Source organism: Camellia sinensis, chromosome 11 (assembly GCF_055761805.1).
Source record: "Camellia sinensis isolate YWXY chromosome 11, ASM5576180v1, whole genome shotgun sequence".
In the NCBI taxonomy this organism is placed as follows: Eukaryota; Viridiplantae; Streptophyta; class Magnoliopsida; order Ericales; family Theaceae; genus Camellia; species Camellia sinensis.
The window spans coordinates 174638991-174662365 of record NC_138971.1 but is presented as its reverse complement, the minus strand read 5'-3'; the positions used below and the strand labels follow the sequence as shown (position 1 = coordinate 174662365).

Sequence of the window (23375 nt, the reverse complement as noted above, 5' to 3'; positions counted from 1 at the left end):
AATAGTCCCGGGACAATGTATCCCAGGACTAATAGTTCAATAGATTACAATCTCCCCTTATCCAGTCCGTCCAAACAAACTCACCCTTAAGGTATGTTTGACTAGTAGGATAAATAATGAGTTGATTAATAATTCATGATATTAGTATAAGATTGGTTATCTAGTGGGATTAGTGATGGACATAATTTTTTCTTGTTCATGTTTGTTTTGTAATAAATATGAAAATATATAACCTCAATTATATGTATGTTTTGTGTTATTAGTTGTAGGATTAAAAAATTCGTTAATTTTGTTAAATAGAATGACTATTGGAATCCAATCCGAATAATAAAATTGCAACCAAACAATAGAATATGAGTTTCATAGATTAATAACCTCAATCTTATGCTATAATCTACCCAATCAAATAAGGCAGTGTTTGGTTCACTGAAATTGAGTGGAATGAAATGATCATTCCATCAAGATATTCATTCTTATTTTTGGTTAATTAAAAAAATAAAGAAAAATACAATAAAAATGCAATCGTCATTCACCGTTACGATGGAATGAAAATTCTATAAGAGTGCTTAAGGAATAACCATCCTATTATATTCCATCCCATTTCAGCGAATCAAATAGAGTATTAAGGCCACCCATATGTTTAGGCATTTTTTTGATATGGCCACGTTCATGTCTGTTCATGATTATAAAATAAATCAAATTACTTCATCTCAATTCAATTCAATTAAAAAGTGGTTAATTTGAAACTTGATCAAGAATATCTATGACTATGACAAACTTACAGCTTGATCAAGAAGCTCTACAGACCTTTGTACATTCACATCCATCACAATACAATGCAGATGTGATTATGAATTCGAGAGTACAGTCATATGATGCTTTCATGATAGTAGTATGATTGGTGAAATATTAACTATATTTGCGTTGGGTGAATAAGGAATATGATGAGGTATAATTTGTGTAGGGTGAATAAGGAATATAATGAGGTATAATGAATGGTGATGGATGAGAGAGAATGGTCAATTTTCTCCATTACAGCCTACAGGACTGCTAGAGAGCTCAACATCCAAATCATCATCCTCACCGACTTTCAAACCAGAATTTGAAACTTCTCCAGTCTCCACCCTTCGAGCCAGAGATTTGTAGATTTCAAAACTGGAAAATTCATCTCAAAACAAGAACAACAAGACTCTAGTATTTTCCATGAAAATAAGAATCAGCCAAGAACAAGAACAAAAAAAAAAGAAAAAAAAAAAGGGATCCATTCTCAATCAAGATTTCTATACTACCTGCTGTACACAATGCAGCTAAAGAAACCAGAAAGGGGGATTCTGATTAAGTAGAATCCAAAAACCTAATTCACAACCATGAGGAACAGTAGAATCATCGATCGCCTCTTTGGCTTTTGTTTCCGATTTGCAATTCAGTCGTCTCCTCATCCACATCCATCCCAACCTCCTGTTCAATTTCTTTCAATCTCGAAGCTTCAGCCTTTGCATTCAACATCGCCAACATCTCATCAACAACCTCATCATGCTTCTTCTCCGCTTCCAATTGAGCCATCTCCACCGCACTCCGAATCTCCCCTATCTCCTCCGAAGCCCTAACTTTCGAATCTCCAACGACATCCTCATTCAATTTCAATATACTCAAAGCCTCATCGATCGCCTCTCCCCTCTTCTTCTCGACCTCCAACCTAGCCAGAGCCTCCGCAAGCCTCCCTTCCCTCTCTCTCACTCGTTCAGCCGCCGCCACCTCGCCGCCGTCCACGGAGGCTCTGGAGGATGATGAGGTCATGGAGAGGTAACGGTCGAGGACGGAGTTGACGGAGGGGTTGCCGAAGGCGAAGGTATTGCCGGCGTTGGAGAAGGTGATGACGGCGGCTTCGGTGCCGCACAAGTTGCAGAGCTCGCCGGTCTTCTTGAAGAGGCCATCACGGCGCTTTGTGAAGGTGGTTTGTCTTCTGGCTTTGTCTTCGATTCTCTTGATTTCGACTCTTCTACGCCCCATTGTTACTTTATTCGCTTCTTCGTTTTCGTTTGCGCCAAATTCAAACCCTACTACAATGGGAATCTAAGGAATTGGACTTTTTAGGAGAACATCAGGTCCTTTTATAGGTATTATTGGAGTCAGTGGGGGCACCCCGAAGTTGCGTTGGTTTTATTTTAGAAAAAATTAATCTAACCTCCCTCATTCATTTTTAGTAATAGGATAAATTCATAATATTATTTTATGATATTTAAGATCTCTCAACCGTATATCTATATTTCACATAGAAATTTGTCCAATTATTTGTCTAATGCCTCATTGATTCATTTTCGATCCAACGGTTTGACGGTTCACCTCCTTTTCCTCTTCGATTTATATATATATATATATATACATAAAATTTTATAAAATTAACGATTTAAATTATTAGAATCCATATGAATCGGAGTAAATCCTCTCTATTTATAGTAATATTGTGTTTGGCCATAATTGTTTATCTTAAAATGGAAAAATTATTGATTAGTTAAGTGGCAACGTCATGTGGTATTTCACATGCATTATGATTGGTGAGGGAGGTGAACATCATAATTTTATATTGAGTGATTTAAAAATATGAGAACGCACAATAATTTGTGATTGATCAAAAATATAATCATGTAATGACTTGACCAATTAATAAATTTTCCTTGAATCGAGTCATTATCAAAGTCAAAGATATAAGATAAATAGGACTGTGTCTTGCTTCGGTCCAAATAAGATGCTCATAAATCAATTTGTGGATATCTTACTGCATAATAATTGATAAGAGTACATCATTATAGGAAACTAATTTTATGTTTAATATTGTTAGTCAATATCATCATATATATGGTATTATTGTTCTTTTATTTTTGCAAAATTAGTTGAAATACTTTAACTTATGCAAATAAATTTAAAAGTTATTTCACAAAACTTAAAAATTAAAATTTAATATTTTTTTATGTGAACCTAGCCGTTTTTTACTACCCTTGCCACATTGGGTCAACTCTATACGATAAGCTCTTCATACTCGTAGTCACAAAATGTGTATCAAGTAAACTATATTTCACGAAACTTAAAATTTAAAATTTAATATCTTTTTATGTGAACCTAGCCTTTTTTATTACCTTTGCCACATTAGATCAACTCTACACGACACGCCCTACACACCACAAAATATGTGTATCAAGTAAACTATATTGATCACGTGTACTAATTAAATATTAAATCCAAAACATGTGAGTTTTCATTTCTCCCAAAATTCCCTCCTTCCCATTGGAACTGTGACCCTGAATAGGGGTTGTGTTGGGTTTGCAGCTTCCCATAATTGAAGTTCTTACCATTGGTCAAAAATAAATCAAATAAAAAAATAACCATGACTATAGCCTTAGAATTCACTAATTCATCAGAAACCTTGCATACAACATAAACATAGGACCATGACAATGACTACATTCCACTCCATCTCTGCCTAGAAAGACCCAGTAAGCGTATACTGGGAAGAAATTTTATACGTAAGAGCTGGTAATTTAAAATTTTTGAAGCTATGTAGTCTGGCAAAATAAATACAGGAAATAGCAACCATTCAGTCGGAATAACAGGGACTAGGTGGTGGGTTCAAAAGCTGCCTGCTCGTGCCAAATGCCATTTAAGTTAGATTGCCACAGCCTCACGGCACCTTCACTTCCAGTAGTTGCTAGTGTCATTCCACTCATGTCCCACTCCATCTGCCAAACCTAATCACAAAACAAGGATATGTTACATTACATTACATGAGAGAGAGAGAGAGAGAGAGAGAGAGAACATCGACAAGGATGCAACCAGCTACTTCAGTGGGCATCTTGACATACCGTAGCAACATAATCATCATCTCATATGAAGCTTCATATGGCATTTAAGATCGGACTCCTTGCTAGTAAAATAATTTTAAATGAGTCCTTTATCAATGTATGAATATGCATAGAAGCACAGACAGACAAACAGGCAAACAGACACAAATGCATGACATCTACATGCATTATAACACATTTCAAAGTTCATTTGGCAGTGGCTCAGCATCTTTTCAATATATTTGCCACACCAATTATGTTCCATAAATATGCTATCCAAATTATGAAATTATGATATAAAGAAAACACGCATCTTGGGCTTGGAACTTGGATTTTTGGAGGGAAACGAAAATGAATGAGGAAAGTAAATGAAATTAAAGCTAAAATTTTCACTTTTCCCTTCATTTTCTTTTCCTCCCCACAAATCCAAGACCCAAACATTACCAAAATAAATTTCCATCGCACACCAAAAGCCCATTGGCGGAGTGAGGTGTTCGTAAGTTAACAGCTCTAACCATCATCTTTATTTCTATTAATAAAGCATAATTACATAACAATGTAAATAGATATTGGTACAACTACCTCGCCTACATGACCAGAGAGCAACGCAACCTTCCCCACCGAGAGCCTTCCATCAAGACCAGGGTTCAATCCAAGATGCCATATTGTGATTCCCTTGTGAGTTGCAACAGCAATTACCTTGTATGGCCTAAAGGAGAATTATTTATGCAGTCTTACAGTCAATTAAAATAATAGTATTCTTTAATGGTTCCTTTAAATAAGAAAACAGGAGTAATAATAATATAATTAGGGTGACGGCATACTGATGCAAAGCTTTCCCCGAAAACTATATGCCAAAGGCAGGATACCTAATTTCTGTGCCAAGGGATAACACAGCCAAAGGAACTTTACTAACAGAGCTTTTGACCTTGGAAGATTCAGATTTTTAGGAGTAATACATATAAAAAGCATTTATATAAGAAGATAGATAAAATGTTACCTGCCAATATTTGGTGCCCATGCAACTACATAAACTGGGTCACCCTTGTCCTCAGGTAAAGCTAACTCAGCAACTGGAAGCCATCTTTGATGATCCTGATCAAATTCCCAAACCTACAGAGATACGCCTCATCATTAACTAAAACATATCATTGTGGCAGACATCCACTTAAATCCCAATCATTTCAGGGATGACTTCGCAGTGGAGGAAGAACTTCAAACAAGCAGAATACACTATCCCTGACTGAAAATTTGCTTATTGGTAAGGGAAATATCACCCCTAAAAACATTATAAGCAAAAAAAAAAAAAACTTTACTCCACTATACATCAAAACCAATCAAAAGTCTTTTCGTCACCTCTCTCTCTCTCTCTCTCTCTCTCTCTCTCTCTCTCTCTCTCTCTCTCTCTTATATATATATATATATTAGCAAAAAGAATCAAAGAATAAATACATACAGAATTTAACATACCTTGGCAGAATTGAGTTGCATTACATTCGAATTGAAGCCAAGAACAAAGCTCAATTGCTGGCTTTCACCTCTTTGTGGAGTCCAAGAGATAGATGCAGACAAGCATGCAGCCTTTCCAAATTTGGAGACTGAATCAATAACATTCTGAAACTCTGCCTAGAGAAACAATTACAAAATATTAGTTTCGGACATATATTAAAATATGTACAAGTCAAAATACCAAAGAAAACCAATAAGCATTATACATGTATATTATGTATGTGCATTCATCACATATATTACATATTATAGCATAAACAGAGCAGCTTGGTGGCAATGCCTGGTAAACACTGTTCATCAACTTAATACTAGAATTTAGTGGCCTGAGATGGTTAACAAATATATAAGAATATCTCACACCCTTGTCCAAGTGTTGGGTGTCCAACACGTCACACGAGTATTTGATTTATTTTGAAGAGTCCATGTAATATAAGTTGTAACATTGTAGAATTACAAAGAACACCTGAAGTTGCCAATTCTTCAGTTCCAATGGATCTAGGAGCTCATACACTTTCACGTGGCCATTTGAATATGCAGCAACCTGTAAAGGAAGTCAAACAAAACACCATAGCAAAATATGCCATCATCAAAATGAAAATTTACAATTTCTTATCGTACTGTGTTGCCATAGAACACTACAACTAAAAGGATAGTAAAATAAAAACTTTGATAAAATTAGTGCCTTTTAAAAAGCAACTTAAATTATAGAAACATATAGAAGCTTGACAACCCCAAAGCTATTTAGAGCCAAAAAGGGGCTTGGAAACTCTTTTTACTACAAATTAATACAAAAATTACCATATTTTCATTAACGGGCTGGCAAACTTGATTCCCTATATGCAATTCTAAGAAATTAAATGAAGAAAAACTTAGGTGATACCCATTGCCAATACCTACCAACTTCAAACTTGTGAATGAGACTCCAAATTGCATATCTAGCACTTGATTTGAACTTGTCTCAAAGTCTTTGCACAGCTTCCATTGAAGGGGTTTCGTATCTATAGAATGACAAAACAATATTCAAAATAACAGTGAGGCTTTGTTCACAGGTCACAAAATGGGAGGCTCCCCAGCATGCTAAGCTTGAGTAATATTTTTCATGATTATTAGAAAGGAAAATGGTACACAAACAGAATTTTTAAACAGAAAACTCATCCAGAATGATGAGGTAGTGGTATTTTTAACCATGAGCCACAAAGATGGATGTTTTTGGCTTAAAATGAAAAGATTACAAAAAAGCATATAAAAATCTATCAGAGAAAAGAGTAAAGAGAACAAACACTGAACAAACCAAAATGAAACCCAGAGCAAAGAGTTACCTACAAAGTTGTTCCTAGGAAGAACATATTAAATGCAAATCAAAAAGAATTGGCCGATGTATAACACTGCCTAATTTTAGACTATGATACTGTGTGTAAATAACATAGAAAATGCATTAGAAAATTCATTGGATACCTTCAGCAACCTCCTCCCACAATGACAAAGTTCCATCTGCACAAATGCATGCAACTCCATCCCCATATTCCGGAGGAACCCAAACAACTTTCACAATGCTCACTTCATGAACCTATGAGAAGCCCAATGTCAAAAATGCATATAAATAAATAAAAAATCAAGAAAATGATGACCACAAAAAAAAAAAAAAAAAAAAAAAAAAAAAAAAAAAGGAGAAGAAAGGAAACATATATGAAACTTTGAGAAGTTTGAATCTCAATGAAACTTCTGCTGCCACATCATCATGTTTAAAAAATCCAACTACCAAAATGTAGTTATAATCTATACCCATGAATGACAAAAAAGATGATAATTGTGTGAGAGAATACAGGAAAAACATGAGATAATCAGGGCAAGAACTGCAATCAATACATGCAAATTTAACTTCATACTCAATGAACAATGATGCTACAACCTCAACCAATGAGGAAGAGATAAATCCACTGTTAAATGGAAAATCACATAATACATTTTTGCCATAAATGCCTTCGCACAGTATAATGAAATGCAGCCCCTTCTCACAAAACTCAACTAAAACCCAAATCCATTGATCACCGCAACCTGTTATTTCTCATAACCAACCCATCACAACCATGGGCACATATCATTTCCAAGCATCAACATAACAACCCTTGCTATAACCATTTCACAAGTTTCATCTTGCTACAGATAGTGTAAGGAAAAAGACCACTGACTAGACTTGTCTTCCCTTAAGCCACTTTCCTTGCCACATACACATAATTTTAGAAGCAACTTTTAGTAACACTTCAAACTTTTGAAATATCACATTTCTATCATGTAATTTGGAATATTTATAAAAGAGTTTTGTGTTTTGGCCCCTTCAAAATTAATATAATTAAACTAAATAATTTTATCTTTGCTGCCCAAAAATTATTCTTTTTATGCAATTTTCAGCAATTATAAAACGAATGTGTTTAGGCCACCCATATGTTTAGGCATTCTTTTGATATGGCCACGTTCATGTCTGTTCATGATTATAAAATAAATCAAATTACTTCATCTCAATTCAATTCAATTCAATTAAAAAGTGGTTAATTTGAAACTTGATCAAGAAAATCTATGACTATGACAAACTTACAGCTTGATCAAGAAGCTCTACAGACCTTTGTACATTCACATCCATCACAATACAATGCAGATGTGATTATGAATTCGGGAGTACAGTCATATATGATGCTTTCATGATAGTAGTATGATTGGTGAAATATTAACTATATTTGCCTTGGGTGAATAAGGAATATGATGAGGTATAATTTGTGTTGGGTGAATAAGGAATATAATGAGATATAATGAATGGTGATGGATGAGAGATGGTCAATTTTCTCCATTACAGCCTACAGGACTGCTAGAGAGCTCAACATCCAAATCATCATCCTCACCGACTTTCAAGCCAGAATTTGACACTTCTCCAGTCTCCACCCTTCGAACCAGAGATTTGTAGATTTCAAAACTGGAAAATTCATCTCAAAACAAGAACAACAAGACTCTAGTATTTTCCATGAAAATAAGAATCAGCCAAGAACAAGAACAAAAAAAAAAAAGGGATCCATTCTCAATCAAGATTTCTATACTACCTACTGTACACAATGCAGCTAAAGAAACCAGAAAGGGGGATTCTGATTAAGTAGAATCCAAAACCCTAATTCACAACCATGAGGAACAGTAGAATCATCGATCACCTCTTTGGCTTTTGTTTCCGATTTGCAATTCAGTCGTCTCCTCATCCACATCCATCCCAACCTCCTGTTCAACTTCTTTCAATCTCGAAGCTTCAGCCTTCGCATTCAACATCGTCAACATCTCATCAACAACCTCATCATGCTTCTTCTCCGCTTCCAATTGAGCCATCTCCACCGCACTCCGAATCTCCCCCATCTCCTCCGAAGCCCTAACTTTCGAATCTCCAACAACGACATCCTCATTCAATTTCAACATACTCAAAGCCTCATCGATCGCCTCTCCCCTCTTCTTCTCGACCTCCAACCTAGCCAGAGCCTCCGCAAGCCTCTCTTCCCTCTCTCTCACTCGTTCAGCCGCCGCCACCTCGCCGCCGTCCACGGAGGCTCTGGAGGATGATGAGGTCATGGAGAGGTAACGGTCGAGGACGGAGTCGACGGAGGGGTTGCCGAAGGCGAAGGTGTTGCCGGCGTTGGAGAAGGTGATGACGGCGGCTTCGGTGCCGCACAAGTTGCAGAGCTCGCCGGTCTTCTTGAAGAGGCCGTCACGGCGCTTTGTGAAGGTGGTTTGTCTTCTGGCTTTGTCTTCGATTCTCTTGATTTCGACTCTTCTACGCCCCATTGTTACTTTATTCGCTTCTTGTTTTCGTTTTCGTTTGCGCCAAATTCAAAACCCTACTACAATGGGAATCTAAGGAATTGGACTTTTTAGGAGAACGTCAGGTCTTTTATAAGGTATTATTGGAGTCGGTGGGGGCAGCCCGAGTTCGGATCCTCTCCTTGAGGAGGGTCCTTGAGCTCCTGCGGGCAACGGCCACGATGACCCGTTTGTCATCCAACGGCTCATATTAAAAAAAAAAAAAAAAATTGAAAATGTAATGTTTTCGACTTCCCGTCCAAACGGTATATGCACAGCTCTGTTCCCACCATTCCATTCCAGCACAGACCTCCATTTCCACGCAGCCCCCTTCTCCTCACTCACCCCCACCCTCACCGGCGAACCCACGGCCAACGGCGACCCCCGACGGCGACCCACTCCCCGGTGAGTTCTTCTTCTTATGCTCTCTCTCTCTGTCTGTGTTTGCTGTCCCTTTCCCAATATTGATATACTAGCCTGCATCATTGGGTGCATAATAATCAAAAGATTGTCATGGTTTGCTTGTTCTTTGCCTTGCCTTGCCTTTTGACCTTGCTTTAAGAATGAGTTGGGCCTTGGATGAAAAGGGCTCCTCTGCAATTCACCTACACTGCCTCCTCCCTTATCAATAATAGGATACCCTTTCGTAACAGCTACATCATATTGGGGTAATTTGGATAGCCAATTCCGAGCCCTAATAGCGATTAAGCTGTCTGGGACACTTGGGAATTTATCAAGCACGGCCTCTTCACTACCCTCTATTTCCACAATATCTCTATTTCCACAATATCCGACCATCTGGGTTGTGAATTATATTGTTATCCATTTGTATTGTTATCCATTTGTATTTATAGTTTTGTACTGTAATGGATTGTTGTCCATTTGATTATAATTTAATTTAGCTAATATATGATTTACAATTTGGCTGTTTGTTGCTGAATTCAAAATTATCATGTACATGTACTGAATTCAGTTGCTGTTTGTTGCTGTTCCAAGGTGGCTAAAATTTGGCTGTTATAGTTATCCAAATTAAGCTTTTCTATGATTTTTTTTTTTGTTTTTTGTTTGAAGTAAAAATAACCAAATAGTGTGGAAGCTGGTTTAGTTTAACATTTAGTAAAATGATGCCACTTAGCAATATTAGAGTGATTAATTCCCTAAGGATATAATTATTGTCATAATAGAGTAAGTGGGAACTAACTATTTTCTTATCTGTTCAATGAGAATATTATTCTCAATATGGAATAGTTAGTTTAGTGTATCATTAGGTATCATATACTCCTTTTAATAAGTGCTTTCTTCTCCATTGGTAACAAAACTTGAATATGGAATAGTTAGTTTAGTGTATTATTAGGTATCATATACTCCTTTTGATAAGTGCCTCTACCTTACATAAACTGCTATTTCTTTAACCTTAAAACTACTGGTCTTTGACCCATGAGACTGCCAGTTAATAGAGCACACTGTAAATTGGATAGAACAGGGTAATGTTATGGGCCTTTTGTAGACATGGCAGTCTCATGGGTCATGTAATTATTAACTGGTGTGTAGATATGTTATATTGAATCTCATGAATAATTTTTGACCCATGAGACTGCTAGTTATGAATAACTGAAATGCTTGTGTTATTAACTGCTATTTCTATCTATATTCAGTAATTTTCCTTATATGACATATGGTCCTATCTATAAACTAGATAAACCAGATAAATTTCCTTAATTCGTTATGAATAATTCCTTATGAATAAACCAGATAAATAAACCACATAATTCCTTATGAATAAACCAGATAAGCCAGTTATGAATAATTCAATTTCGTTAATTGGAGTAATTTTCCTTATATGACATATGGTCCTATCTATAAACCAGATAAATGTTAATTATAAACCAATTTCAATTCATTTTCATAGCATTACAACCTAAACAACCCAAAAAACTTATTAAGAAGCTCAACTATCATTAACTTAAGATTTTATTTATATGGGTTTTCAGTTGCATTTTGATATCGATATGGAACCTGAGAATGACATTCTTGTAGGCGAACAATTTGCGGGAGATGTATGTGGTGCCAAATTATTTGCCAACTCAACCAACATTCCAATCACTACTACAAGGTTCATGTGGATATGACATTGGGTTTCGATATTCTCAAGAATCAACTACTCCAATGTGTACTGAGGTGCGTTCTTGATGTATTTATAGTTTATAGTGGCTGAAAATTCTGTGATATCATGTATTTATAGTTGCTTAAAAATTGTCTTTCTTTTTTAGGCTATGGACAACCATCAACAGAACCAAACTGATGCTGAAACTGGGCTGCAACGTGAAGACATGGCCTCTTAAATTGTGAAGCAAACTGTTGCTACAAAGTGATGTTAAAGTACCAATGTGTCAATTTTTAAGGACCAATGTATTAATTTAGATGTTAAAGTTGTACTGGTTGATGTTCAGTTATAGTTGATTTTAATTTAAATGTTAAACCCAAGTGAACTGATTCTGTTATTGTTAATATCCTTTTTTAAAATATGTGTTGGTTGGTTGATGTTCATGTTCATGTTCATATTGAACATGTTATTGAACTGGTTCTGTGTTCATGTTCTGTGTTGAAGTTGTTACAAATCAAATGGACAAATTCTGTGTTCATGTTCTGTGTTCATGTTCATATTGACAAATTCTTCCTGCATGACTGTTTGAGATAATCTGCACCCATACAAATAGGTGATGCAGCATTTATAGGAGTGGTACAATTAACAGGAGTAGTCGATGCTGGACCAGATGGTTTGCATCTGTCTCCTGGTGACACTTCTAATCTGGCATTTCCTCCAGCATGTTCACCAGCTGACATGGTATCTGCATCACTCTGTCTCCTTTTTGTTTTCCTTTTGCACGCCTAGATCCATGGAAGGACTCACAGCATTGGTCTTTGATTTGTTTGATTTTCCAAGAGATGTTCCATTAGTCTCCTTCCCAACAAATTGATTGATTGATTTATGAAGGTTGCAGCTTCCATTTAACGGACCTGACAGTTTTCGCTGAGTTCTTCTTCCTCTGTTGTTTCTCAATTCACCAATTCTAACAGCAGCAATCGTATCAGTCAACCAAGCTATGGGTGTACACCAACTTGTTCTTCCAACCGGCATTTCTTGACTGATATACACCCACTTGATGATGCATTGGCAAGGCATCTGCCAACCTCATCAATGTTACTTCTTTTCAGAGCTGTTACTTCTTTTATTTGCTCATTAACTTCAGGAGATACTTTGTCTGCATTTTCAATCAAATTGGTGGTTAAGTGTACTCCATCATTTGACTTGGCCTTCTTTGGTTTTGCCACTAACTCAATATCACTTTCCTTCCTCACATTCTTAGCCTATATATCATTTGACATAGCTTAATCTTCATGCATTCCTGTCAAAAGTTCTCCAATCAATAGCCTATATATTTGTTCATTTCTGCCATGGTGTTGAAACTGGATCTGCAATTAATTTGACAGTAGCATCCTTTTCATGATCACAGTCCATAAAAGCATCCTTTAGATTGAGGTTTGGTTTTTGTAGCAACATGCTCAGCAACATGGCAGTCCAATGCAACATAACATTCCATAACAAAACATTCCATAACATAACATAACATGATAACATTACATTACATTCCATTCCATAACATAACATAGCAGTCCAATGGAACATAACATTCCAAAATTCCATCAGAATCAGCCTGTGCAACATAACATTCCATAACATTCCATCATTCATCATCACAGAATCTGCTGGTTATCATGTATTATAGTTACATAACATAACATTTCATCATTCATTCCAACATTCCAAAATTCCATCATTCATTCCATAACAAATAAGAAGTTTAATGTTCCCCAAAATTCATTCCATAACAGATAATAGATAACAAGTCGGAGTACATAAAATCCAAAAACATACAAACTTCCATTAAGTTCCCCAAAAATACAATAAAGTGAAAAAGTTACATCATAAAGTAGAAAATGATACAAAATACACTGAAGTACACCATCTTTTTCATATTATTTTCCATCGTTTGCAGCCTTCGACCATAGTCATTTTCCATGTCATGAAGCCTCATCCTTACATCGTTCAAGTCTTCTATTGTTATACCAGCAGCAGCTGTACTGTTGGAACGGATTCTGGATGTAACGTCTTCATCATCTTCAGACACGAACTTGAAGTAATTGCAATGATGAGTGGGAGGGTTACTCTGCAATGCATGCGAATACATTAGTTCAATAAGACAAATATTAATGTGTGTAATAAAGGAAAAAAATAGCTAGAATTACCAACTTACATATTTCGATGGGCAAACAAAGTACAAACGCCCTTCATTTCCGTTCTCGTTGGTTCTTACAATATGTATAGCAGCTGTTCTTCCACAATTGCACAGCCTCGGTACCAATCTCATGTCGCTAATGTTAGAAGAAGAAGCCATTTTTTAAATCTGCATACATGAGGAGAAGGCTAATGAGAGTTGGTGCTAATGGAAGTTGGTGCTAATGGAAGTTGGTTCTAATAATATGTCCCATAGGAATAACTTGAAGACATTGTTACAGATGCAAACTAGTTCTGATGTTAACAAATGCAAACATGGTTATTAACAGATGCAATTGTCTAGAAGACAACTTTGTTAATATTTGCTTCCTTTTATTTTATGCTAGAAGATAACTTTGTTAATATTTTATGCTAGAAGACAACTTTGATAATATCTAAATTAAGTCTATCTCCTTTCTACACCAATTGGCCCCCAATTCCCTGCCACAATATTTTACAAGGTGGTTGTCCATAATCTTTTTTCAGTCAATCTTTCATAATCCGGCAACCAAACAATTAGGAAACCATGCCCAGTTGTTACCCATCTAGCAACCCGGGAAGCAAATACCAAATATTTATAGGCTAGAGAACCTAATGAAAATAGGAAACTAAATCATAATCTAGACTCCTAATAAAATTCAATCAAGTTGGGAAACTAAATCCTAAAATAAAAGGAAGCAAATATAGTATACTCCATCAGATTGTATGGGTCAGAAAATTCTCTACATCACAAAAGAAACAGCAAATCGCATTAGTCCTACACAGTAATTGCAAGGAAAGACCTTTAAATTCAAACTCAGAACAACTAAATTTTCAACAACAACAAAGAATCAGATTCATATTTCAGCACTGTGGGTTGGTTACATTCATATTACATAACATCAGAACTGTGGGTTCATCTTTACCCTCATCATCTCCAAAAAATATTACCAAATCATCCTCAAATTGAAAAAAAATTCAGACGTTAAAAGCCCTAAATGTTTAGCCGTTCGAATAGAAATTCGAATCCCTAATTCCTAATTCTGAAATCCCTACTTCTGAAATTCCTAATTTTTCTAAAAGCCCTAATCCCTAATTTTTCAAAAACCAAAATTCCTAATTTTTCAAAACCCAAATCCCTAATTTTTTTAAAAAGCCCTAATTTTGAAATTATAAAATCCCTAATTCTGAAAATATGGAACGAGCAGATGAGGGATTCCCTTTCACTCTAACTTGTCCATATCAATTCCAAACCCAAATCCCAATCTCAATCTCAGATGTCGGAAGACAAAAGATCTTTGTGTCGAAGACTAACCTGGTTCGTGAAGAAGAGATCTTTGCTCAACCGATGGTGAGTTCACGAAGCGTAGAGCTGGAGTGGTGGAGTTTGCCGTCGGTGAGGATGGAGCTCGCCGGTGAGGATGGGTTCGCCGGTGAGGATGAGGGATGGGTTCGACAGAGGCGACTGCTGCGTGAGAGTGAGAGTGAGAGTGGTGTGTAAGATTGAAAGTGAATGCTGTGTTGTTGTTTGTTTGGGCGGGAAGCATAAAACACACTGTAATTTGATTTTTTTTTTTTTTTTTTTTTTTTTTTAATATGAGCCGTTGGATGACAAACGGGTCATCGTGGCCGTTGCCCGCAGGAGCTCAAGGACCCTCCTCAAGGAGAGGATCCGAACTCGGGGCAGCCCGACGTTGCGTTGGTTTTATTTTAAAAAAAATTAATCGAACATCCCTTTTTCATTTTTAGTAATAAAATAAATTCAAAATATAATTTTATGATATTTAAAATTTCTCAACCGTTTACATAGAAATTTGTCTAATTATTTGTCTAATGCCTCATTGATTCATTTTCGATCCAACGGTTTGACGATTCACCTCCTTTTTCTCCTCGATTTATATATATATATATATATATATTTGTCTTCAAATTCAAGAATTATAGGTCTGGTTAGAGATTTCAAAGATGTTCATCGAATAAAGTGGAGAAATCGAAGAAAACAATAAAGAAGATTGAGAAAGGAATGGCAGGTTAGAGTTTGATGGAGACGGTAGAAACTAGGGTTTCAATCATGGCTTCTTTACTTGTCGGTCTTTCCTACTTCCATTCTCTCTCCCTCTAAATCTCTCATTCTCTCTCTAGTCAGAGCAGCAGCAAGAGCCCAGCTCAACCACCAACTATTCTAGCATCAATTGAGTTTTTGTTATCTTTTTCTTTCTTGGTTTTTGTGTCGGTGACAAAAGTGAAAGATCGTGAATTTACTCAAATATCAAAGAGAAAAACATAGATCTTTGTTAGTTTTGATTAAATTTGCAAATTTAATTTCTAGGTCTTTGGTGGATTCATGACGAGTTGGAGATATAAAGTTGGTTTGTTCCTAATTGCTGCTGTTGTTATCATCTAGGTTTCCTTTGCATAAGTAACCCAGGCCACACAATTCTTCCTGTAATTACTTTTGCTACCTTAGGTTTTAATTTTGCATTTTAGCATGCAAAATTGTATATAGAGACATGTTTGAATATGTTTTGTCTATTCAGATTTAAATGGAAATTTTATATTTGTGTAAATTGATCACTTATTTGTGTTTTATGAATTGTGAATTGTTCTTATTATTAATCGATTTTGGTTTAACAGAAGTAAAGGATTTGATTATATGAATGTGTTTGTAAAAGAAAATTGATTTCAATATTAGCTGTTGATTGTTATTTAACACAGAGATGAGAGATGAGTACGTAGTCTGACCAGAGAAAATCACAAGGTGTGATTTGGCTAGAGAAAATGAACAAATTTCTCTGACCATTACATAGAGAAAATTAACACAAAAAATTAAATCAGAGAGAATTTCTCTGGTTTGTAAGTAAACGCTATTGATGTAAAGCTCTCTCTCTCTCTCTCACTTTCTAGATCACTGTAATGGTGAATATACATGTATTCCAAATGGAGCACAGTGAATTGCTTTGTATTTGTAAAGTCTAATTTCAAAAATTAACAATTTTGTTCAGAGAAATTTCAATTTTCCCTGATTTGATTCCAGAGTAATTCTCTGCACGTAATGAGACAAATTTCTCCGATTTGGAGAGAATTTCTCTGGTTTGAAGAGAATTTCTATGTGAAGTCTAGAGAAAATTCGATTAGAGATATTCTTTGTGAACCAGAATTTCTCTGTGAAGTCCAGAGAAAATTTGATCAAAGAAATTCTCTGGATTGATTCATGGGATCTTAAATATTATGAAAATATTGGATGTCCTTTATGTTATAAAATCTTAATACCAGAGACCTTAAAAAAAATCTCCTTTATTTTATAGGTAGATAATTTATTGTGTTTGTTTATTTAAAAATAAAAATAAAAATTGTAGTTGCTAATTTATTTTTATTTTTTTAGATAAATATGATGAAATTATTTACTTATAAATAATAAATTAATTTGATTTTTTTTAATAAATAATTTATACATAAAATTTTATAAAATCAACGATTTAAATTATCAGAGTCCATATGAATCGGAGTAAATGCTCTCTATTTATAGTAATATTGTGTTTGGCCATAATTGTTTATCTTAAAATGGAAAAATTATTGATTAGTTAAGTGGCAGCGTCATGTGGTATTTCACATGCATTATGATTGGTGAGGGACGTGAACATCATAATTTTATATTGAGTGATTTAAAAATATGAGAACGCATAATAATTTGTGATTGATCAAAAATATAATCATGTAACGACCTGAACCAATTAATAAATTTTTCTTAAATCGAGTTCTTATCAAAGTCAGAGATATAAGATAAATAGGACTGTGTCTTACTTCGGTCCAAATAAGATGCTCATAAATCAATTTGTGGAAATATCTTACTGCATAATAATTGATAAGAGTGCATCATTATAGTTAGTCAATATCATCATATACATGGTATTATTGTTCTTTTATTTTTGCAAAATTAGTTGAAATACTTAACTTATGCAAATAAATTTAAAAGTTATTTCACAAAACATAAAAATTAAAATTTAATATTTTTTTATGTGAACCTAGCCGTTTTTTACTACCCTTGCCACATTGGGTCAACTCTATACGATAAGCTCTTCATACTCGTAGTCACAAAATGTGTATCAAGTAAACTATATTTCACAAAATTTAAAAATTAAAATTTAATATCTTTTTATGTGAACCTAGCCTTTTTTACTACCCTTGCCACATTAAATCAACTCTACACGATACGCTCTACACACTCCTAGTCACAAAATATGTGGATCAAATAAACTATATTGATCACGTGTACTAATTAAATATTAAATCCAAAACATGTGAGTTTTCATTTCTCCCAAAATTCCCTCCTTCCCATTGGAACTGTGACCCTGAATAGGGGTTGTGTTGGGTTTGCAGCTTCCCATAATTGAAGTTCTTACCATTGGTCAAAAATAAATCAAATAAAAAAATAACCATGACTATAGCCTTAGAATTCACTAATTCATCAGAAACCTTGCATACAACATAAACATAGGACCATGACAATGACTACATTCCACTCCATCTCTGCCTAGAAAGACCCAGTAAGCGTATACTGGGAAGAAATTTTATACGTAAGAGCTGGTAATTTAAAATTTTTGAAGCTATGTAGTCTGGCAAAATAAATACAGGAAATAGCAACCATTCAGTCGGAATAACAGGGACTAGGTGGTGGGTTCAAAAGCTGCCTGCTCGTGCCAAATGCCATTTAAGTTAGATTGCCACAGCCTCACGGCACCTTCACTTCCAGTAGTTGCTAGTGTCATTCCACTCATGTCCCACTCCATCTGCCAAACCTAATCACAAAACAAGGATATGTTACATTACATTACACAAGAGAGAGAGAGAGAGAGAGAGAGAGAGAGAGAGAACATCGACAAGGATGCAACCAGCTACTTCAGTGGGCATCTTGACATACCATAGCAACATAATCATCATCTCATATGAAGCCTCATATGGCATTTAAGATCGGACTCCTTGCTAGTAAAATAATTTCAAATGAGTCCTTTATCAATGTATGAATATGCATAGAAGTACAGACAGACAAACAGGCAAACAGACACACAAATGCATGACATCTACATGCATTATAACACATTTCAAAGTTCATTTGGCAGTGGCTCAGCATCTTTTCAATATATTTGCCACACCAATTATGTTCCATAAATATGCTATCCAAATTATGAAATTATGATATAAATAAAACACGCAGCTTGGGCTTGGAACCTGGATTTTTGGAGTGAAAAGAAAATGAATGAGGAAAGTAAATGAAATTAAAGCTAAAATTTAAAATTTTCACTTTTCCCTTCATTTTCTTTTCCTCCCCACAAATCCAAGACCCAAACATTACCAAAATAAATTTCCATCGCACACCAAAAGCCCATTGGCGGAGTGAGGTGTTCGTAAGTTAACAGCTCTAACCATCATCTTTATTTCTATTAATAAAGCATAATTACATAATAATGTAAATAGATATTGGTACAACTACCTCGCCTACATGACCAGAGAGCAACGTAACCTTCCCCACCGAGAGCCTTCCATCAAGATCAGGGTTCAATCCAAGATGCCATATTGTGATTCCCTTGTGAGTTGCAACAGCAATTACCTCGTATGGCCTAAAGGAGAATTATTTATGCAGTCTTACAGTCAATTAAAATAATAGTATTCTTTAATGGTTCCTTTAAATAAGAAAACAGGAGTAATAATAATATAATTAGGGTGACGGCATACTGATGCAAAGCTTTCCCCGAAAACTATATGCCAAAGGCAGGATACCTAATTTCTGTGCCAAGGGATAACACAGCCAAAGGAACTTTACTAACAGAGCTTTTGACCTTGGAAGATTCAGATTTTTAGGAGTAATACATATAAAAAGCATTTATATAAGAAGATAGATAAAATGTTACCTGCCAATATTTGGTGCCCATGCAACTACATAAACTGGGTCACCCTTGTCCTCAGGTAAAGCTAACTCAGCAACTGGAAGCCATCTTTGATGATCCTGATCAAATTCCCAAACCTACAGAGATACGCCTCATCATTAACTAAAACATATCATTGTGGCAGACATCCACTTAAATCCCAATCATTTCAGGGATGACTTCGCAGTGGAGGAAGAACTTCAAACAAGCAGAATACACTATCCCTGACTGAAAATTTGCTTATTGGTAAGGGAAATATCACCCCTAAAAACATTATAAGCAAAAAAAAAAAAAACTTTACTCCACTATACATCAAAACCAATCAAAAGTCTTTTCGTCACCTCTCTCTCTCTCTCTCTCTCTCTCTCTCTCTTATATATATATATATATATATATATTAGCAAAAAGAATCAAAGAATAAATACATACAGAATTTAACATACCTTGGCAGAATTGAGTTGCATTACATTCGAATTGAAACCAAGAACAAAGCTCAATTGCTGGCTTTCACCTCTTTGTGGAGTCCAAGAGATAGATGCAGACAAGCATGCAGCCTTTCCAAATTTGGAGACTGAATCAATAACATTCTGAAACTCTGCCTAGAGAAACAATTACAAAATATTAGTTTCGGACATATATTAAAATATGTACAAGTCAAAATACCAAAGAAAACCAATAAGCATTATACATGTATATTATGTATGTGCATTCATCACATATATTACATATTGTAGCATAAACAGAGCAGCTTGGTGGCAATGCCTGGTAAACACTGTTCATCAACTTAATACTAGAATTTAGTGGCCTGAGATGGTTAACAAATATATAAGAATATCTCACACCCTTGTCCAAGTGTTGGGTGTCCAACACGTCACACGAGTATTTGATTTATTTTGAAGAGTCCATGTAATATAAGTTGTAACATTGTAGAATTACAAAGAACACCTGAAGTTGCCAATTCTTCAGTTCCAATGGATCTAGGAGCTCATACACTTTCACGTGGCCGTTTGAATATGCAGCAACCTGTAAAGGAAGTCAAACAAAACACCATAGCAAAATATGCCATCATCAAAATGAAAATTTACAATTTCTTATCGTACTGTGTTGCCATAGAACACTACAACTAAAAGGATAGTAAAATAAAAACTTCGATAAAATTAGTGCCTTTTAAAAAGCAACTTAAATTATAGAAACATATAGAAGCTTGACAACCCCAAAGCTATTTAGAGCCAAAAAGGGGCTTGGAAACTCTTTTTACTACAAATTAATACAAAAATTACCATATTTTCATTAACGGGCTGGCAAACTTGATTCCCTATATGCAATTCTAAGAAATTAAATGAAGAAAAACTGAGGTGATACCCATTGCCAATACCTACCAACTTCAAACTTGTGAATGAGACTCCAAATTGCATATCTAGCACTTGATTTGAACTTGTCTCAAAGTCTTTGCAAAGCTTCCATTGAAGGGGTTTCGTATCTATAGAATGACAAAACAACATTCAAAATAACAGTGAGGCTTTGTTCACAGGTCACAAAATGGGAGGCTCCCCAGCATGCTAAGCTTGAGTAATATTTTTCATGATTATTAGAAAGGAAAATGGTACACAAACAGAATTTTTAAACAGAAAACTCATCCAGAATGATGAGGTAGTGGTATTTTTAACCATGAGCCACAAAGATGGATGTTTTTGGCTTAAAATGAAAAGATTACAAAAAAGCATATAAAAATCTATCAGAGAAAAGAGTAAAGAGAACAAACACTGAACAAACCAAAATGAAACCCAGAGCAAAGAGTTACCTACAAAGTTGTTCCTAGGAAGAACATATTAAATGCAAATCAAAAAGAATTGGCCGATGTATAACACTGCCTAATTTTAGACTATGATACTGTGTGTAAATAACATAGAAAATGCATTAGAAAATTCATTGGGTACCTTCAGCAACCTCCTCCCACAATGACAAAGTTCCATCTGCACAAATGCATGCAACTCCATCCCCATATTCCGGAGGAACCCAAACAACTTTCACAATGCTCACTTCATGAACCTATGAGAAGCCCAATGTCAAAAATGCATATAAATAAATAAAAAATCAAGAAAATGATGACCACAAAAAAAAAAAAAAAAAAAAAAAAAAAGGAGAAGAAAGGAAACATATATGAAACTTTGAGAAGTTTGAATCTCAATGAAACTTCTGCTGCCACATCATCATGTTTAAAAAATCCAACTACCAAAATGTAGTTATAATCTATACCCATGAATGACAAAAAAGATGATAATTGTGTGAGAGAATACAGGAAAAACATGAGATAATCAGGGCAAGAACTGCAATCAATACATGCAAATTTAACTTCATACTCAATGAACAATGATGCTACAACCTCAACCAATGAGGAAGAGATAAATCCACTGTTAAATGGAAAATCACATAATACATTTTTGCCATAAATGCCTTCGCACAGTATAATGAAATGCAGCCCCTTCTCACAAAACTCAACTAAAACCCAAATCCATTGATCACCGCAACCTATTATTTCTCATAACCAACCCATCACAACCATGGGCACATATCATTTCCAAGCATCAACATAACAACCCTTGCTATAACCATTTCACAAGTTTCATCTTGCTACAGATAGTGTAAGGAAAAAGACCACTGACTAGACTTGTCTTCCCTTAAGCCACTTTCCTTGCCACATACACATAATTTTAGAAGCAACTTTTAGTAACACTTCAAACTTTTGAAATATCACATTTCTATCATGTAATTTGGAATATTTATAAAAGAGTTTTGCGTTTTGGCCCCTTCAAAATTAATATAATTAATCTAAATAATTTTATCTTTGCTGCCCAAAAATTATTCTTTTTATGCAATTTTCAGCAATTATAAAACGAATGTGTTTTGGCCACCCCAAGCCTTTGAAAAATCTCATCACTTTCATGTAATTTTGAGTATATATAAAATAAATTAGTATTTTGGTCCCCAAAATCTATATAATTTTACTTCAATTTCTCTAAAATATAAATAATTTTTTTTAACCCCCCCTTTGCACAATTCTGGGTTCGCCATGTAAAATGATTTAACAGTGTATAATGCAATAAATGACAACATGCTTCCCTATCTGATCTTTATCGCCTTTGTTTATAAACAATCCTCAACATTATCGCCATTATTACCCATTCTCAAATTAGAAATGCCATATAAAAACCCTATGGAATCCAATTATCTAAACTTCGAATTCAATTCAGACTAAAAGGATTGCAGATAATTATCCACTCAAAACCCATATACACACAAAAATTGTAAATTTTAACAAAGAACGAAGCTTACGAAATACGAACCCTGGATGTAGAAGTGCAAGTGAATGACGAAGAAGCCGGGTCGACTGAGTCGAAAATGGCCAAAGTTCCATCGATTGAACCAGTAGCCAATCTCTCGCCACAGTAGTTCCAAGAAGAGCAGGTCGTGCCTTTGTCAAAGGTCACCACAGACTTCTCCATCTCTCTCTCTCTCTCTAAATTTCGATTTCTTCTTCAGTGATCGGAGAAGAAAACTATTTCAATGTTTCGACATTGATGGAAATCCCCAAAACCCTTTCTCTAGGGTTTTAGTCAAAACGTTCATTTTCGCTGCATGTGCGAATTTACCTAAAAGCCCCCACGCATCTTCGCTTTTTTTTTTTTTTTTTTTAATTATTTTTTTAATAATAATAATAAAAAAGGGTATACTTTGATATTGTAACATTTTCATATACTCTTCTATCCCATTTTGTTAGTCTTCTTTTTCTTTTCTTTTTTTTCTTTTTTTTTTTCATTTTAAGATGTCCCAAAATATTAGTTCTATTTAAAAAGTCAAAATAAAAATATTTAAATTCCTAAAATTGAAACGTAGAAAAGTATTATTAAGTGTACTAAAATTTAAATTCAAATGCAATGATTATATGTCTCCTAAAAAAGTTAGAAT

At 35.0% G+C, this 23375-nt stretch overlaps 4 protein-coding genes and 1 long non-coding RNA gene across 9 annotated transcripts; all 5 read right to left on the bottom strand.

The window, feature by feature from the left end:
- Window positions 1–1147: 1147 nt before the first annotated feature.
- On the bottom strand, window positions 1148–2099 carry LOC114313287 (agamous-like MADS-box protein AGL29). Its single transcript, XM_028259663.2, has one exon. The coding sequence runs from the start codon at window positions 2008–2010 to the stop codon at window positions 1384–1386; it is 627 nt and encodes a 208-aa protein (XP_028115464.2). The 5' UTR covers window positions 2011–2099; the 3' UTR covers window positions 1148–1383.
- Window positions 2100–3369: 1270 nt separating this feature from the next.
- Window positions 3370–9288, bottom strand: LOC114313289 (protein SEH1-like). 3 transcript variants are annotated; one of them, XR_014345007.1, is made up of 8 exons: window positions 8540–9268; window positions 6801–6912; window positions 6243–6343; window positions 5809–5886; window positions 5307–5462; window positions 4837–4949; window positions 3858–4545; window positions 3370–3743 (listed from the first exon to the last, which is right to left on the bottom strand). XR_014345007.1 is itself a non-coding variant. In XM_082896181.1 (8 exons), exons 1-8 carry the CDS (start codon window positions 8588–8590, stop codon window positions 3612–3614), a joined length of 870 nt encoding a protein of 289 aa, XP_082752307.1. In that variant the 5' UTR covers window positions 8591–9288; the 3' UTR covers window positions 3370–3611. The 3 variants fall into 3 exon arrangements, 2 of the variants coding, with proteins under 2 accessions (XP_082752307.1, XP_082752306.1); XM_082896181.1 differs by having other exon boundaries at window positions 4419–4545; window positions 8540–9288; XM_082896180.1 differs by having other exon boundaries at window positions 4416–4545; window positions 8540–9285.
- Window positions 8618–9158, bottom strand: LOC114313288 (agamous-like MADS-box protein AGL61). Its single transcript, XM_082895690.1, has 2 exons — window positions 8673–9158; window positions 8618–8629 (listed from the first exon to the last, which is right to left on the bottom strand). The coding sequence occupies exons 1-2, from the start codon at window positions 9156–9158 to the stop codon at window positions 8618–8620; spliced, it is 498 nt and encodes a 165-aa protein (XP_082751816.1).
- A 3948-nt stretch (window positions 9289–13236) lies between the features above and the next one.
- On the bottom strand, window positions 13237–15102 carry LOC145803017 (uncharacterized). The gene is made up of 3 exons (XR_014345006.1): window positions 14804–15102; window positions 13490–13639; window positions 13237–13402 (listed from the first exon to the last, which is right to left on the bottom strand). It is a non-coding gene; the product is annotated as an uncharacterized LOC145803017 (long non-coding RNA).
- A 2788-nt stretch (window positions 15103–17890) lies between these two features.
- Window positions 17891–23073, bottom strand: LOC114313286 (protein SEH1). Of its 3 annotated transcripts, XM_082896179.1 has the most exons (9): window positions 22754–23048; window positions 21347–21458; window positions 20789–20889; window positions 20355–20432; window positions 19853–20008; window positions 19395–19507; window positions 18977–19103; window positions 18407–18468; window positions 17891–18284 (listed from the first exon to the last, which is right to left on the bottom strand). In XM_082896179.1, exons 1-8 carry the CDS (start codon window positions 22910–22912, stop codon window positions 18451–18453), a joined length of 864 nt encoding a protein of 287 aa, XP_082752305.1. In that variant the 5' UTR covers window positions 22913–23048; the 3' UTR covers window positions 17891–18284; window positions 18407–18450. The 3 variants fall into 3 exon arrangements, with proteins under 3 accessions (XP_082752305.1, XP_082752304.1, XP_082752303.1); XM_082896178.1 differs by lacking the exon at window positions 18407–18468 and having other exon boundaries at window positions 22754–23073; XM_082896177.1 differs by lacking the exon at window positions 18407–18468 and having other exon boundaries at window positions 18974–19103; window positions 22754–23049.
- Between the last annotated feature and the right edge of the window lie 302 nt (window positions 23074–23375).